Source organism: Trematosphaeria pertusa, assembly GCF_010094035.1.
Source record: "Trematosphaeria pertusa strain CBS 122368 unplaced genomic scaffold BU26scaffold_10, whole genome shotgun sequence".
In the NCBI taxonomy this organism is placed as follows: Eukaryota; Fungi; Ascomycota; class Dothideomycetes; order Pleosporales; family Trematosphaeriaceae; genus Trematosphaeria; species Trematosphaeria pertusa.
In genome coordinates, this window is record NW_022987221.1 from 1,272,832 (window position 1) to 1,285,625 (window position 12,794).

Consider the following 12,794-nt stretch of genomic DNA (forward strand, 5'->3'; position numbering starts at 1 on the left):
TCTTGCTCAGAAACAAATAGGGGCAGGTCGGTAATGCTATGCGGTGTTCGCAATAGCATTGTGCATCGGAGTAGATGCTTGCAATAGCATTGTTGTCATCCAAGATCCTTCGTCGGGGAAATTTCATGCGAGAACACGCACGCGCACGGCAACAATCCGCAGGAGATAAATAAATCAAGACACCACGCACGCTTTTTTAATATGCTTCCATCTAATTTTTCCCGGTTGCGTCTTTTGCTCGCTTCCAAGATCCCGTTTCTCATTCCCGCGGCGCGTCGATCCGTCGAGCGCTACCGCTGTTTATGTGACGTTGGCTGATGACAGGTGCGAAAACAGATGAAACAATCGCTTATGAGCTAGGGACCGAACGTGCCAAGGCATTATGCTCTCGACATATACACACGATATCACAGGAGACAAACACATCTGAGAGAGCATAATCCGCCGAGGAAGAATCGCAAACGTAGTTTATGTAACTCGCAGACCGGCTCACGCGACACCAAGTCGCAGACTAACAGCTCTTCGATGCGCTTCGAGCTCCTCCACGCGAGCCAATTCCATCACCGCGGGACCAACATTAGCAAGGCCTTCCCGCGTTAGGTTAGAGCTGGTAATATGTTTGACGTAGGAGCCCAGGTTGACGCCGGAATACTGCTTCGCGTATCCGAAAGTTGCTAGAAACGGTTAATCAGCAATCAATTCAAAGCTGAGGCTTGCGGGAAGACAAGATGAATGGACTTACGAAGTGAATGGTTGACGCCCGCGGAGTAGTCGCCCACGCTCTCTGGTGTCCACTGTCCGATGAAGACGCTGCCGGCGTTCTCGACGAGATCAACGATCTTTTCCGCATCCCGCACCTGCAGAATGAGATGCTCTGGTGCGTACTGGTTGCTCAGAGCCATGGCTTCCTCGATAGTCTGAACGACCAGAGTGATAGAGTGCTCGATGGCTCCTCTTACGATGTCAACACGAGGCAGAGCATTGGCCTGGGTGTGGAGCTCGTCTTCGATAGCAGCAAGCTGAGCTTCGTTGAGACCAACCGCGATACATACGACTTGTGAGTCCACGCCATGCTCGGCTTGGCTGAGAAGATCTGATGCAACAAACGTCGGGTTGGCGGACGCGTCTGCCACGACCAGAACCTCGCTCGGACCGGCAGGCATATCGATGCTGACTCCCGCATTTGTGTCGTTGGAGACAATCATCTTCGCCGCAGTGACGAACTGGTTGCCCGGTCCCAGAATCTTGTCGACCTTCGATACGCTTTCGGTTCCGTACGCCATGGCGGCAACGGCCTGAGCCCCTCCTGCGAGCACGATCGACTCCGCGCCGACCTTGTGGGCGGCGTACACAACTTCTGGCGTCACTGAACCGTCCCCTCGTGGCGGAGTCGCGAGCACAATCTTCTTGCAACCAGCAACCATGGCCGGGACGCCAAGCATCAGCGCGGTTGATGGCAGCACGGCGGTACCGCCAGGCACGTAGAGGCCTACGCGCTCAATGGGTCGACTGAAGCGCGAACAGACGACGCCGGGCATTGTCTCTACCACAAGTGGCTTGTCCTCCTTTTGTGCAGCGTGGAACTTCCAAATATTCTCGAACGAGATATCAATAGCTTTCATCGTCTCCGGCGCAAGCTGCATCAGCGACTCGAGGAAGGGCGCCTTTAGAACGGGTGATGTTAACGAAGTTGCCTTCTCGAATTTGTGAGTGTACTCTAACACGGCAGCATCACCTCGAGTCTTGACGGCTTCAATGATAGGGTGGCAGATAGCTATGATCTTGTCGCTTGATCGTTGCGATGGGCGTTGGAGCGCGGCTTGTATTCTCTCGGGAGACTCCTTTGCGGTAATGTAGCACTGCATGGCTATTCGGCCATTCTTCAGTCCGGCCGAGTCGTCTTTGCTCTTGGGTATTTCGGCGGCCTCTTTGACCGCTTCCTTCTTGCTCGTCCCATTTGACACGCCATTAGCACCTGAAGCCGGTACAGCGAAAGCCGGTTTGGCATCGCCTTTCCGTCTCTTTACCTTGATGCTCTTCGCATCGAGGTTTCGCTCGACGTCTTCTAGAGACACACCCGCGGATATGCACTTGGTCAAAGCAAAGTATAGAAGGTCCGCGGCTTCGAACGCAATGTCTTCTTTTGAAGTCGCATCACACAGCTCCGTGGCTTCCTCTAGGATCTTTGCTCTCAACAGCTGCTGATCGTTGAACAAACGTGCGGTATACGACCCTTCCGGGGCAGACTCTTTGCGGCTCTGTAGGGTTTTCTGGAGGCGCGACAGGCCGTTGTATTGCCCGAAGCAGGTGGGTGTAGCGAGATGACAGAAGCCTGTTTACAATCAGCCACTGCGCAGGTCGGTGCTTGCTATTATGCTTACCTCTACCCTTTTGCCGAACCACAAATCTCAAGCAGTCGTTATCGCAATCTAGCGACAACGAGACCAGCTCCTGAACGTCTCCACTGCTCTCCCCTTTGTACCACAGCCCACGCTTCCGGCTCTGGTATACACCCCTTCCGGTCCTCAGACTCTCCGCGACGCTCTCTTCGCTACTATATACTAACCCCAACGCAATTCCTCGCTCGTCGGTCACCACTGTGGAAAACAGTCCGTCTGCTCGATTGCTCGTCGCATTAGCCATGATCAGCTTTGCGACGCCTAGCAGTCCTGGTTCGCTTTGTGCATCGACGGTGAGGAACTGCACAGGGATGACTGGGATCCCCGACAGCTTGGATATGCGCAAGACACTATCCATATCCGGGTTTGCGAAAGACACGAAGACGTCTGGCCGGTCTGTGCCATACTCTTTCAGCCATGCCTCCACCAGCTCGATGTCCACGACCTGATGAGAGTACACATCTACCTGTGTCCCCGCAATGGTATCTATAACCTCTTGCTTTGTATTCCCCGGCAAGCAGAGCACGAGTCTATCCTGGTCAATGTTCAGCGCCATAAGCTGATCGAGCTGCTGGCGAGTAACAAAGACCTTCGCGGCGCCGGCGTCGAGGAGCGAGACGACATCGTCAAGTGAGGTGAGGGATGCGGCGCCGAGGTAGTTTGCATAGCGGCCTATGGACTGCTGGAGGTGGACCAGGGCTTGATCGACGGTTTCGGGGGTGACACGAGCGAATACATTGCCTACGAAAGACAATTGCGGGGGATTGAGGCCTGGCGAGGCTTCCCTGTAGTTGAGCAGGTCAATTGCAGCGAGCAGCGCCGGAGCCATGACGGACAGGCTCGGGAGCTTCTTTGAAGTCTGGTGGGGAGAAAAGGTGAAGGGTGAAGAGTGAGTCGTCGCGCAGAAAAAGTCCAGACAATGACGAGATCTCGCGGGCCGTTTCCGACCAGCCCCGCTATCGGCGAAAAGCACGTGCGACCGCGATGGGCTAGCGTGAGGCCGAACGCGTTGAAACTCTACGATCTCTCCCGTTCATTAGCTATACCTGCTTTTTCACCCTACCAACGCATGTCTTTTTCGTCGTGGCTGCTCTTTGATGAGTGCCCCGTACCTCTTACGTCGCTAAAGGCCATTGCGTTCCCAAGATCATCCTCTAATTAGCTTCAGGCCGGGCTACCTAAGTCTTACCGCTGCCAAATTAGCCTGCGTCGATGTCTTCTCGCGCGAGAGATGCGTAGCAAGCAGCATCATCAGAAGGATTGCGTAAGTCTTCACGCTGTTGATCGTTAGAGCGTAGGTGCGGTGAAGGCATCCAGCCGCGCATTCTAATACCCTGCCGAGGATGCATTGCAATCCAAAAGCAAACAGGGCAGCTGCCACGCCCAATCAACTACACCACCGTCAGCTCTAAGAGCATACCAACGGGCATCCATTTCCAGGATTCTCTTCCCGCGTCCACTAGAATGATAACCACCGCTACGAAGTAGTATCGGTCCGCCGTCATCCGTCTCACGGCTACGATGCCCCACCTAAGGGCCGATCTCATTGCACCACCACCCCCGCATCTCATTATCAAGCACAAACCTGCCGGTAACCTCCCCAAGGCTACAAAAAAACCCAATCGCCTTCCAAGTCTCTCCCCATTGAACAAGTATTACCTCGTAAACGCACTCCAGCTTTCGAAATGTCCTACTCACCGCCTAGCTCCGCCCAGCCCTTCACCCTCTCCATCTCCGACCAAGACCTCTCCGAATGGCGCCAACTCCTCCAGCTCAGCAAGCTCGGCCCACAAACCTACGAAAACACCCAAACAGAGCGCAACCTCGGCGTGACTTACAAATGGCTCTCCACCGCCAAAGACTACTGGCTCAACGAGTACGATTGGCGCGCGCAGGAAAAACACATCAATTCCTTTCCCAACTACAAGATGCAGATCGAAGACATCGATGTGCACTTTGTCGCGCTGTTTTCGGAGAAGAAGGATGCGGTGCCCATTGTTTGCATGCATGGGTGGCCGGGCAGTTTCATTGAGTTTCTGCCCATGTGTGGGTTGATTAGAGAGAAGTGGAGTAAGAAGGACCTGCCGTACCATATTATCGTCCCGTCACTGCCAGGATATACCCTCAGTTCAAGTGGTCCGCTGGATAAAGACTGGTCGATGCAGGATACTGCCCGGATCATCAACCAGCTCATGATCAACCTCGGCTTCAGCAGGTACGTTGCTCAGGGAGGGGACGTTGGCAGCATTGTCGGAACCATACTGGGCGCCAAGTATGATGAGTGCGTTGCAGTGCATTGTAGGTCTCCCAGCACCGCAATTCATGAGGAGAGGCTGATGCGAATCGGGCAGTGAATATGTTCAGCACGCGCGATTTTCCGGAAATGTCCACACTCAGCGAGCTAGAGAAGGGTTCCGTAGAGCGTGGCGTGAAGTGGCGAGAGACGGGCACGGCGTATGCGCTGGAACATGGCACGAGGCCTAGCACTATTGGACATGTCTTGTCCTCAAGCCCGCTTGCCCTTCTAGCATGGTAAGCTATCCTCTGCCTATATCAGCACCGCCCTGAGCTGTTTTACTAACCAAGCGCCCTAGGATCGGCGAAAAGTTCCTCGAATGGAGCGACGAAGACCCGGCCCTCGACACCATCCTCACCAACATCTCGCTCTACTGGTTCACGGGCGGCTTCCCGCGCTCCATCTACCCCTACCGCGCAATCATGGTGGGCCCGCGCGCTCCCCCGCCCTACATTCCAAAACCCACTGGCTTCTCATTCTTCCCGTACGAGCTGATTCCCGGCATCAAGAGCGTCATCGAGAAGCAGTGCGATTTGGTGCATTACAAGCAACATGAAAGGGGCGGGCATTTCGCGGCGCTGGAGAAGCCGAAGGAGCTGTGGGGAGATGTGGAGGAGTTTGTAGGGAAGGTGTGGAAGGTATGAATGAACCGCAGTGGACTAATAGTCTGTGGCGGTCAGGCTGACCAAGAATCGAAGGGTAAGACGCTGGCAGCTGACGCAAAACTTTGAAGGATCTTCTTTGGACTACTTGGCAGTTGCAGTGGAACGGGTTTTATAACAAAAGAGTATAATCAATAAAGCATTCCCAATGCTGACTAAGGCCTACCTTTGCATGATGCATGATGTAGCATCACGTGACACTTTCACATGCCTCGGCTCGCGATACAGCAAGCATCATTAACAACTCCGGCACCGCACATGACAGACGGCGCCGCATCTCAAGCTTCGCACCTCAAGACATGACATTCCTCTGCCGGAGGATACCCATGGCCCGCAATGGCCGCACAATCCACATTACGAGAACGTCATGATCCCCTCCTCGCCCTCTACAAGCACTCTGCCACCATTCTCCGCACCCGCATCGGCAACGCCTCGAAGCTCACGAAGCTCCTCTCAACAATCACACTCGCCCTCGCCATAATAGGCACCGGCTATGGAGGCAACAGATGGTACAAGAGGCGGCGCGCTGAGAAGGAAACGGGCCGACGGCTGCTGAGAAGGAATTCTGGGTTGAGAGGGAAGGATGGCTCGCGGACGATATACGTTCCATACCGAGACTCGACTTCTAAAGTGGTCATCTATCCGACGAAGCCTACGACTTTCGATGCGCATCGCCGTCTCTTCCTGCAGCCTCCGCGCGCGGCGCGCATGGCCGACGGGAGCAATCCACAAGCTCCGCCGCCGCAGACAAAGCCCGGGCTGAACCTCGCCTTCCTGCACCAATTCCTCAGTCTCCTGAACATAATGATACCGCGGTGGAATAGCAAAGAGTCCGGCCTACTCATAAGTCACAGTGTCTTCCTGATGCTAAGGACGTATCTGTCGCTGGTCGTTGCTCGACTCGACGGAGAGATCGTGCGGGACCTGGTGGCGGGCAATGGCAAAGCGTTCCTGTTGGGTATTGTGAAGTGGTTAGGTGTTGGGACCTTCTCGTCGTATACAAATGCGATGATCAAGTTCCTGCAGTCGAAGGTTTCGATTGCGTTCCGGACACGGCTCACGCGGTACATCCACGATCTGTACCTGAACGACAAACTCAATTACTACAAGCTGTCAAATCTGGATGGAGGGGTCGGGCAAGGCGCGGATCAATTTATTACGCAAGATCTGACGCTTTTCTGCGCAGCCGCAGCATCGCTATACTCCTCCCTCGGAAAGCCGTTCGTCGACATCTGCGTCTTCAATTACCAGCTTATCCAGTCGCTAGGCCCACTAGCGTTCACCGGACTTTTGAGCAACTATTTCATTACTGCAACGATTCTGCGAAGATTATCACCTCCATTTGGGAAGCTGAAAGCCGTCGAAGGCAGGAGAGAAGGCGATTTCCGGGCGCTCCATTCGCGACTAATCGCCAACGCCGAAGAAGTCGCTTTCTATGGTGGCGATGAAATGGAGAAGCACTTTTTAGAAGCAGGCTTCAAAGATCTCAGGCATTGGATGGAGGGGATTTACAGCCTCAAGATCCGGTACAACATGCTGGAAGACTTCGTGCTTAAGTATTCCTGGTCAGCGTTCGGTTACCTCATCACGTCGCTTCCTGTCTTCTTGCCCGCATGGGGTGGCCTGGGCAGTGCACGGGAGCTCTCAGGAGGTGAGCGACAAAGCAGGGAAAGAAATCGCATGAAGGACTTCATCACCAACAAGCGCCTTATGCTTTCACTCGCCGATGCCGGCGGTCGAATGATGTATTCGATCAAGGATCTCTCCGAGCTTGCGGGCTACACCTCCCGCGTATATACACTCATCAGCACGCTCCACCGCGTGCAAGCCGACGCATACTACCCTCTCCCGGGTAGCCGACCAGAACTCTATTCCCTTTCCGACGTCCAAGGCACCGTTCACAAAGGCTTTGACGGTATCCGCCTAGAGCATGTACCCGTCGTAGCACCCGCCCTGTACCCAATGGGCGGCGACGAGCTCATCGAATCGCTCTCCTTCATCGTCCACTCTGGCGAGCACCTCCTCATTACCGGACCCAACGGCGTTGGAAAGAGCGCCGTAGCCCGCATTGTAGCGGGTCTATGGCCCACATATCGCGGCCTCGTCAGCAGGCCGCGCTCCATCGGCGTGGACGGTGTCATGTTCCTGCCGCAGCGCCCCTACCTTAGTACTGGCACACTGCGGGATCAGGTCATCTATCCGCACACCGAGCTCGATATGAAGGATGCGGGTCGACGAGACTTTGAGCTCAGCCAGATCCTTGCGGAAGCAAGGCTGGGTTATCTGCCTGATCGTGAGGGTGGCTGGGATACGAAGAAGGTTTGGAAAGACGTGTTCAGCGGTGGAGAGAAGCAGAGAATGGGTATCGCGAGGTTATTGTACCATGAACCGCGGTATGCTTTCATCGATGAGGGAACCAGTGCTGTCTCCTCCGATGTCGAAGGCCTTCTCTATGAGCGTGCCAAAGCCAAAGGAATCAGTGAGTTTCCCCTCTTTTCAATCTCCTGCCAGCTAGCCGCCGCATACTGACCGCCCGCAGCCCTAATCACCATCTCCACCCGTGCCTCGCTAAAACGTTATCACACCTTCACGCTCACCCTCGGCCAGGGCGAGCAGGGCGACGAATGGGAGTTCCAGCGCATCGGCACCGAATCTGAAAAGTCCTCCGTCGAGAAAGAACTCCACGAACTGCGCGAGCGCCTCGCAAAGGTGGAAGAGTGGAAGCAACGGAAGCAGGAGATCGATGCAGAGTTATCCAAAGTCTGGGTGGACGGCGGAGACGAACTAGCACCGCCGCCATACGCTGAGAAGGAAGTGGCGGGTAAGCAGGTGAAAGAGGAGGATGATTTTGCTGTGGAATCGGGCGAAGAGCGGTAAGATCATTGCTCGAATATCGTCGGGCTAGTGGAGTTCTTAGAATTGGTACGCATAGAGTCATGTATACATATATTTTATATATATATATATATATATATATATATATTTGGCTTGTGGGAAATATGCATTGGCATGTGGTTGCTAAAACTGAAAATATTTTCTCATACAAGCGAGAGGAGCCGTTGGCGATCCGATTGGGAACGAGATACGATGTTCTGCAAGGAACGCGTCCGTTCTAATTCCCGTCCTAATTCCAGAGGAGATACTGCGACTTACGCATTGAGGGGTTCGACTGGACGCTGATCTTTATTAATGAAGCAGCAGTGCACGATTCCGGACGGAAAACGAGATAAGTATACATGATATCTATCTATCTTACAAACGTCCACCTCACGCGTAGAAAGAGACCCTCACCGAACTCGCGTTCCTACTCCTGTTCTTACGCTGCTTCCACGCATTCCGCGGTCAATAGGAGCCGTTATTATTATAGAAATTTCCTTCGAACAGGACACCCATGAGAAGTACGGAACTGGAATCTACTCACCGGCTACTTCCCTCCAGGAATACCCCCAAAGTAGGAAACCAGGGGCCAGTCTCTTGACCGAGAGCTTGAGAGCTGGACCAAGATCTCAGAGGAAACGGACTTTGCCAACGTTGGACACCTACTTTGATCCCTACCCCTCCGTTGATGCGACCGCCGAATCCCGAAGGTCAGCAGTGTGCGGGTGCCCAATCTTTCGGACCTCCTCTTCCCGCCGCCAGGTGCTTAAAGTCGCTCGCAGCTCCACGGTTTGTGGATGATCTGGACCGAGGACGCTTTCTGCTCGTTCGACAGCTTCTCCCAGCAGCTTACATGCTTTGGTCAGTTCGTCGCCCGAACCGTGGGCCAAAGTGCTCTCCCTCAGAGTTAAAGCGAGGTTGAACGTGCTCGCGATAAGGCGCCCGACGTCGTCATTGGGCTCTCCGGCGCGCTTCAACTCTTCGTACATCTCCTGCTGGTATTTTTTGGCTTTGTCATAATCGCCCAGGTCGAAGTAGCATGAGCCAAGGTTTGAGCGTACCTCGAATCCTAGCATGCTTCCACCACTCCGAAGGGGAAGAGAATTGACGAGGTCCTTGTAGATGATCAGAGCCTCCTCGGGACGCCTATTAGCTTGGATGATTTGGGCGAGGTCGTTGCGGGCGCTGCGGATAAGGCTGTGACCTTTGGGAAGTGTCTCTTTCCGTCGCTGGACGACGATTCTTTGCTCCTCCTCTGCGTGATGAAAATCTTCCCTATCGAGGCAAATCAATGCGTGTCGCGCACGACTTCGGATCACGATGGGATGGTCTTCACCATATCTTGCTTTTTGCGCGCTGATCACTTCGTCCAGTAACTGATCGGCTTCCTTGAGGCGGCTGAGAGAGTGATAAATGCCAGCGAGAGTGAAGCGCGACAGTACCGCGTCCGGGTGTTTCTTTCCGAGCAAGAATTCCTGAGCCTTCAAAGTCCGCCGTTGTTCTTCTAGAGCTTCCTTCCATCGGCCGAGACGAAACAAGGCGACGGCTTGCTGGTGCTTCGCGCACTGGTAATCCGGATGGTCTGCGCCAAGGGTGTCTCGTCGCCTTTTCACGACGTCCTCGATGGTCTTGAGCGACTTGCGGAACTTGCCACGAAGTCGGTAATTGACGGCAAGGTCATATTGAACGTTGACTGTAGCACGATGGTCCTCTCCTAGCCTGGTAACACGTATATCGCGAACCATTTTGAGAATACCACGGGCGAATGCAAGGTCGGCGTCATCCCGAACCTGTTCGCAGAGAGCAAGGCAATGCATGGTCTGGATGATTGACGGATAGATTTTGACCGGCTGCGAGTTTGCAAGCGGGCTTTGGAGATGAGAAGGGAGATTGTGTATCTCTTCCAGGATCGGTTTAGATTTCTCGAGGAGATTTTGAAGCCTGGCAAGAGGGATGTATTCGGTCTCCGGAAGCGTTTCCGGAAGCGTCTTCGGAAGCGGCTCCGCATCGCCGCTTTCAGTTTGATACGCTTCATCACTGTCATCCTCGTTTCCGAATTTATTTAGTTGCTCTACGAGAACAAGGAGGCTCAATGTTCGCGCTTCGTCCCATTCGCCTATCTCGCGGAGAATGTTGGCAAGGGTCGTTTTGTAGGTGAAGAGGCCCGGATAATTAATCTCGGCCTTGGGTTTGACTTCTTCGAGCTCCACAACTTCTCTCTGTATTCTCTCTGCTTCTGTCGACTTGCCGCAGGCCAGAAAGACCTCTGCAAGAATGGTCATACATTTGAGCGTTTGCGGATGGCTGTGCCCGAGCACTTCCTTATTCTTGCGCAGCAAGTAGGTAGCGGTTTCTTCAGCATCCGAATATCGACCTTCGCTTTTGTAAACGAGTACCAGAGTCTCAAGGGTTTGCAAAGTCGAAGGGTGGCTCTCGCCTAAACGCAACATCATTTCTCGCAGGGTACGATGAACTGCCTCAGTGGCTTGAGATGTCTTGCTCCTAGCTACTAATAACCAAGCCTGGAAACTAGAAGCATCAAGAGTGACGAAATGTTGCGGTCCGTAGCGCCTCTTCATGTCTTCCAGCGCTTCTAGGTTTGCTTCGTCCGCATCTTGTAGTTTTCCGACCACGTATGATATTCGAGCATGGTTGAGAAGGCAGGTGCTTCGATGACCGGACGACATGTCTTTTCTCCTGTATGCGTCCGGATTATAGGCTTCGAAAGATTTTGGATCGATGGCTTTGATGCTGAGCTTCCAAGCGCGTTTAAAAGAGCCCGCAGAAGCAAGGACCAGGGCGAGAGTGCTCAACAGATTCGGACTATTTCTGCTCTTGGTGGTCGGTAGTTTGTGCCTGCAGCCGTCGAGTGTGCTTTGAGCGTCGGTGTATTTGCCCTGTCTCCACTGCGACAAAGCGAGCCACCGTGCGATTTCAGAGGCCAAACTGGCTTCTCCTGGGTCAACCAGAGGACCTCTGTATTGTTCGTCTAGTAAGCCTTTGAGCCTACTTTCGGAGGATCTGTAGTCTCCGTGAATGAAGGAGATCTGTCCGATTTGAAGTTGCATCTTGTAGTAGCCGCGGTCGATTTGGTCATTTTGTTCGCACCAGGCAATAAGTACGCGATAAAGGCGGTTAGCCTCGTCCAGATCTCCATGTTGGAAGCACCATGACGCGAAGTCTTTGCTGTCCTTGAGATCTTCCCTAGAGATTGAAACAGGGATCGGTACAGTATATTTCTGCAGTCCGAGCTGGTTTGTGTACCCCGTTCTTTGTTCATCCGACTCCTTAAACCCAACACTCCTTAGGGGTTTCGGAGGCCCCGGTTTCTGGATGGCTGAAGTCAAAGGCTGCGGCGATTCTGTCCGTCTAGATGATTCGATGAAGGGGAGCCGGGGGGTTTCGGCTCCATCAGAGAACTGCTCTGGTACGAGCCCCTGTTCATAGGTGGGAGCGAATGGCCCACCTGCGTACGATCGCATGCTTCGAGTGTCGTAGGACGCACTGTGTCGCCCCCTAGAAGGGCTGCGGGTGGACAGACGGCGCTCTGGAACGTTCTCCGAACCGGAGGTCCGCGGAGACATGGCACGCTTCATCAATGTAGGAATCTGCACTGGGTCGCTCTTCGAGACCTTTTTAAGAAACCCTATGATCTCCTCTTCCTCTTCTGGAGACATGCTTACAAACATGGTACAAGAGCTGTCGTCCGACCCTGTACTGGAGCCGCTGGAATCGCTCCATTGTGAACCTCCCGTGGTTCTGCGATGAACGCCCTGCTAGTCTGTTAACTCATCGTGAAAGGCGGGAGAAGGACTACTACCTCACCTTTCTTTCAGGACAGCAGACGGGCAGTATTGGTAGAATCTCATCTGGAGAGCCTAGGCTATGCCTGAACCCTGCGAACTCCTGAGCTGTAGAGTCTATAGTGGAGAAGTCAAGCACTGGATATTCTTGCTGCAATTTTATCTTTGGTCGTCCTTTCATCAGATGCTTCAACAGGCGGTCGCGAAAGTCGTTCCAATGATCTTTGGACTCCCAGTAGCCTTCCGAGGGATCCTTGGGTAAGCCGAAATCTACGAGCCCCACCGGAACCTTTTTTAGATCTCTATCGTACTGCGACTGCACGAGGGCTTCACGCACAATCCAGGCTGCAGAGCTGTGTGCTATGACTGCAACCCTTTCCCGCTCCTATGCGAGGCTTAGCCGTGATACAGGGATTGCGTGATGAGAAAGGAACTCACTGGAATGCTCTTGACATCTTCAAGCATTTGGCTGGCTAAATCGTTGAATACCCGCTTTCCCTTGCGAAGGACCTTTGCTGCATCAAAGCCAAAGATGTGAACTCGACTGTGCCCCACGCCCTTTTCAATCGCAGCCGCGCTTTTCCAAAGCGACTTCTCGAGCTTATGTGCTCTCAGACTACAACATCCGTGCACCAGAAAGATCCTAGATCTAATCAGACGGTGTCGGAATATTACATCCTATCCAACTTACTCAATATCTGGTGACGCTTTATTGGACCCATTCGAAGGTTTAAGTGTCTGAAACGACCTCAGCTGC

General features: G+C 53.6%; 4 protein-coding genes across 4 annotated transcripts; 2 read left to right on the forward strand and 2 right to left on the reverse strand.

Annotated features, from left to right (window-relative positions):
• Positions 1–177: 177 nt before the first annotated feature.
• On the reverse strand, positions 178–3,302 carry BU26DRAFT_521255 (tri-functional histidine biosynthesis protein). Its single transcript, XM_033829488.1, has 3 exons — positions 2,382–3,302; positions 743–2,332; positions 178–674 (listed from the first exon to the last, which is right to left on the reverse strand). Exons 1-3 carry the CDS (start codon positions 3,226–3,228, stop codon positions 490–492), a joined length of 2,622 nt encoding a protein of 873 aa, XP_033681864.1. The 5' UTR covers positions 3,229–3,302; the 3' UTR covers positions 178–489.
• Positions 3,303–4,084: 782 nt separating this feature from the next.
• On the forward strand, positions 4,085–5,339 carry BU26DRAFT_431120 (epoxide hydrolase-like protein; the record flags this gene model as incomplete). The annotated part of the gene is made up of 3 exons (XM_033823918.1): positions 4,085–4,697; positions 4,751–4,931; positions 4,994–5,339. The coding sequence occupies 3 exons, from the start codon at positions 4,085–4,087 to the stop codon at positions 5,337–5,339; spliced, it is 1,140 nt and encodes a 379-aa protein (XP_033681865.1).
• A 270-nt stretch (positions 5,340–5,609) lies between these two features.
• Positions 5,610–8,351, forward strand: BU26DRAFT_460902 (peroxisomal ABC transporter-like protein). The gene is made up of 2 exons (XM_033825047.1): positions 5,610–7,836; positions 7,897–8,351. The coding sequence occupies exons 1-2, from the start codon at positions 5,694–5,696 to the stop codon at positions 8,232–8,234; spliced, it is 2,481 nt and encodes an 826-aa protein (XP_033681866.1). The 5' UTR covers positions 5,610–5,693; the 3' UTR covers positions 8,235–8,351.
• A 479-nt stretch (positions 8,352–8,830) lies between these two features.
• BU26DRAFT_54249 (TPR-like protein) lies at positions 8,831–12,651 on the reverse strand. The gene is made up of 3 exons (XM_033831651.1): positions 12,476–12,651; positions 12,060–12,411; positions 8,831–12,007 (listed from the first exon to the last, which is right to left on the reverse strand). Exons 1-3 carry the CDS (start codon positions 12,490–12,492, stop codon positions 8,909–8,911), a joined length of 3,468 nt encoding a protein of 1,155 aa, XP_033681867.1. The 5' UTR covers positions 12,493–12,651; the 3' UTR covers positions 8,831–8,908.
• Between the last annotated feature and the right edge of the window lie 143 nt (positions 12,652–12,794).

What these genes read in the sequence shown, in the direction of transcription:
- BU26DRAFT_521255 (XM_033829488.1), bottom strand. Translation starts at nt 3,228, where the DNA reads ATGGCTCCGGCGCTGCTCGCTGCAATTGACCTGCTCAACTACAGGGAA. An exon ending in GGTTCGGCAAAAGGGTAGAG is followed by an intron (nt 2,333 to 2,381) that starts GTAAGCATAATA and finishes GATTGTAAACAG; the next exon opens with GCTTCTGTCATCTCGCTACA. An exon ending in GGGCGTCAACCATTCACTTC is followed by an intron (nt 675 to 742) that starts GTAAGTCCATTC and finishes AACCGTTTCTAG; the next exon opens with CAACTTTCGGATACGCGAAG.
- BU26DRAFT_460902 (XM_033825047.1), top strand. Translation starts at nt 5,694, where the DNA reads ATGGCCGCACAATCCACATTACGAGAACGTCATGATCCCCTCCTCGCC. An exon ending in TGCCAAAGCCAAAGGAATCA is followed by an intron (nt 7,837 to 7,896) that starts GTGAGTTTCCCC and finishes GACCGCCCGCAG; the next exon opens with CCCTAATCACCATCTCCACC.
- BU26DRAFT_54249 (XM_033831651.1), bottom strand. An exon ending in TCTGCTGTCCTGAAAGAAAG is followed by an intron (nt 12,008 to 12,059) that starts GTGAGGTAGTAG and finishes ACAGACTAGCAG; the next exon opens with GGCGTTCATCGCAGAACCAC.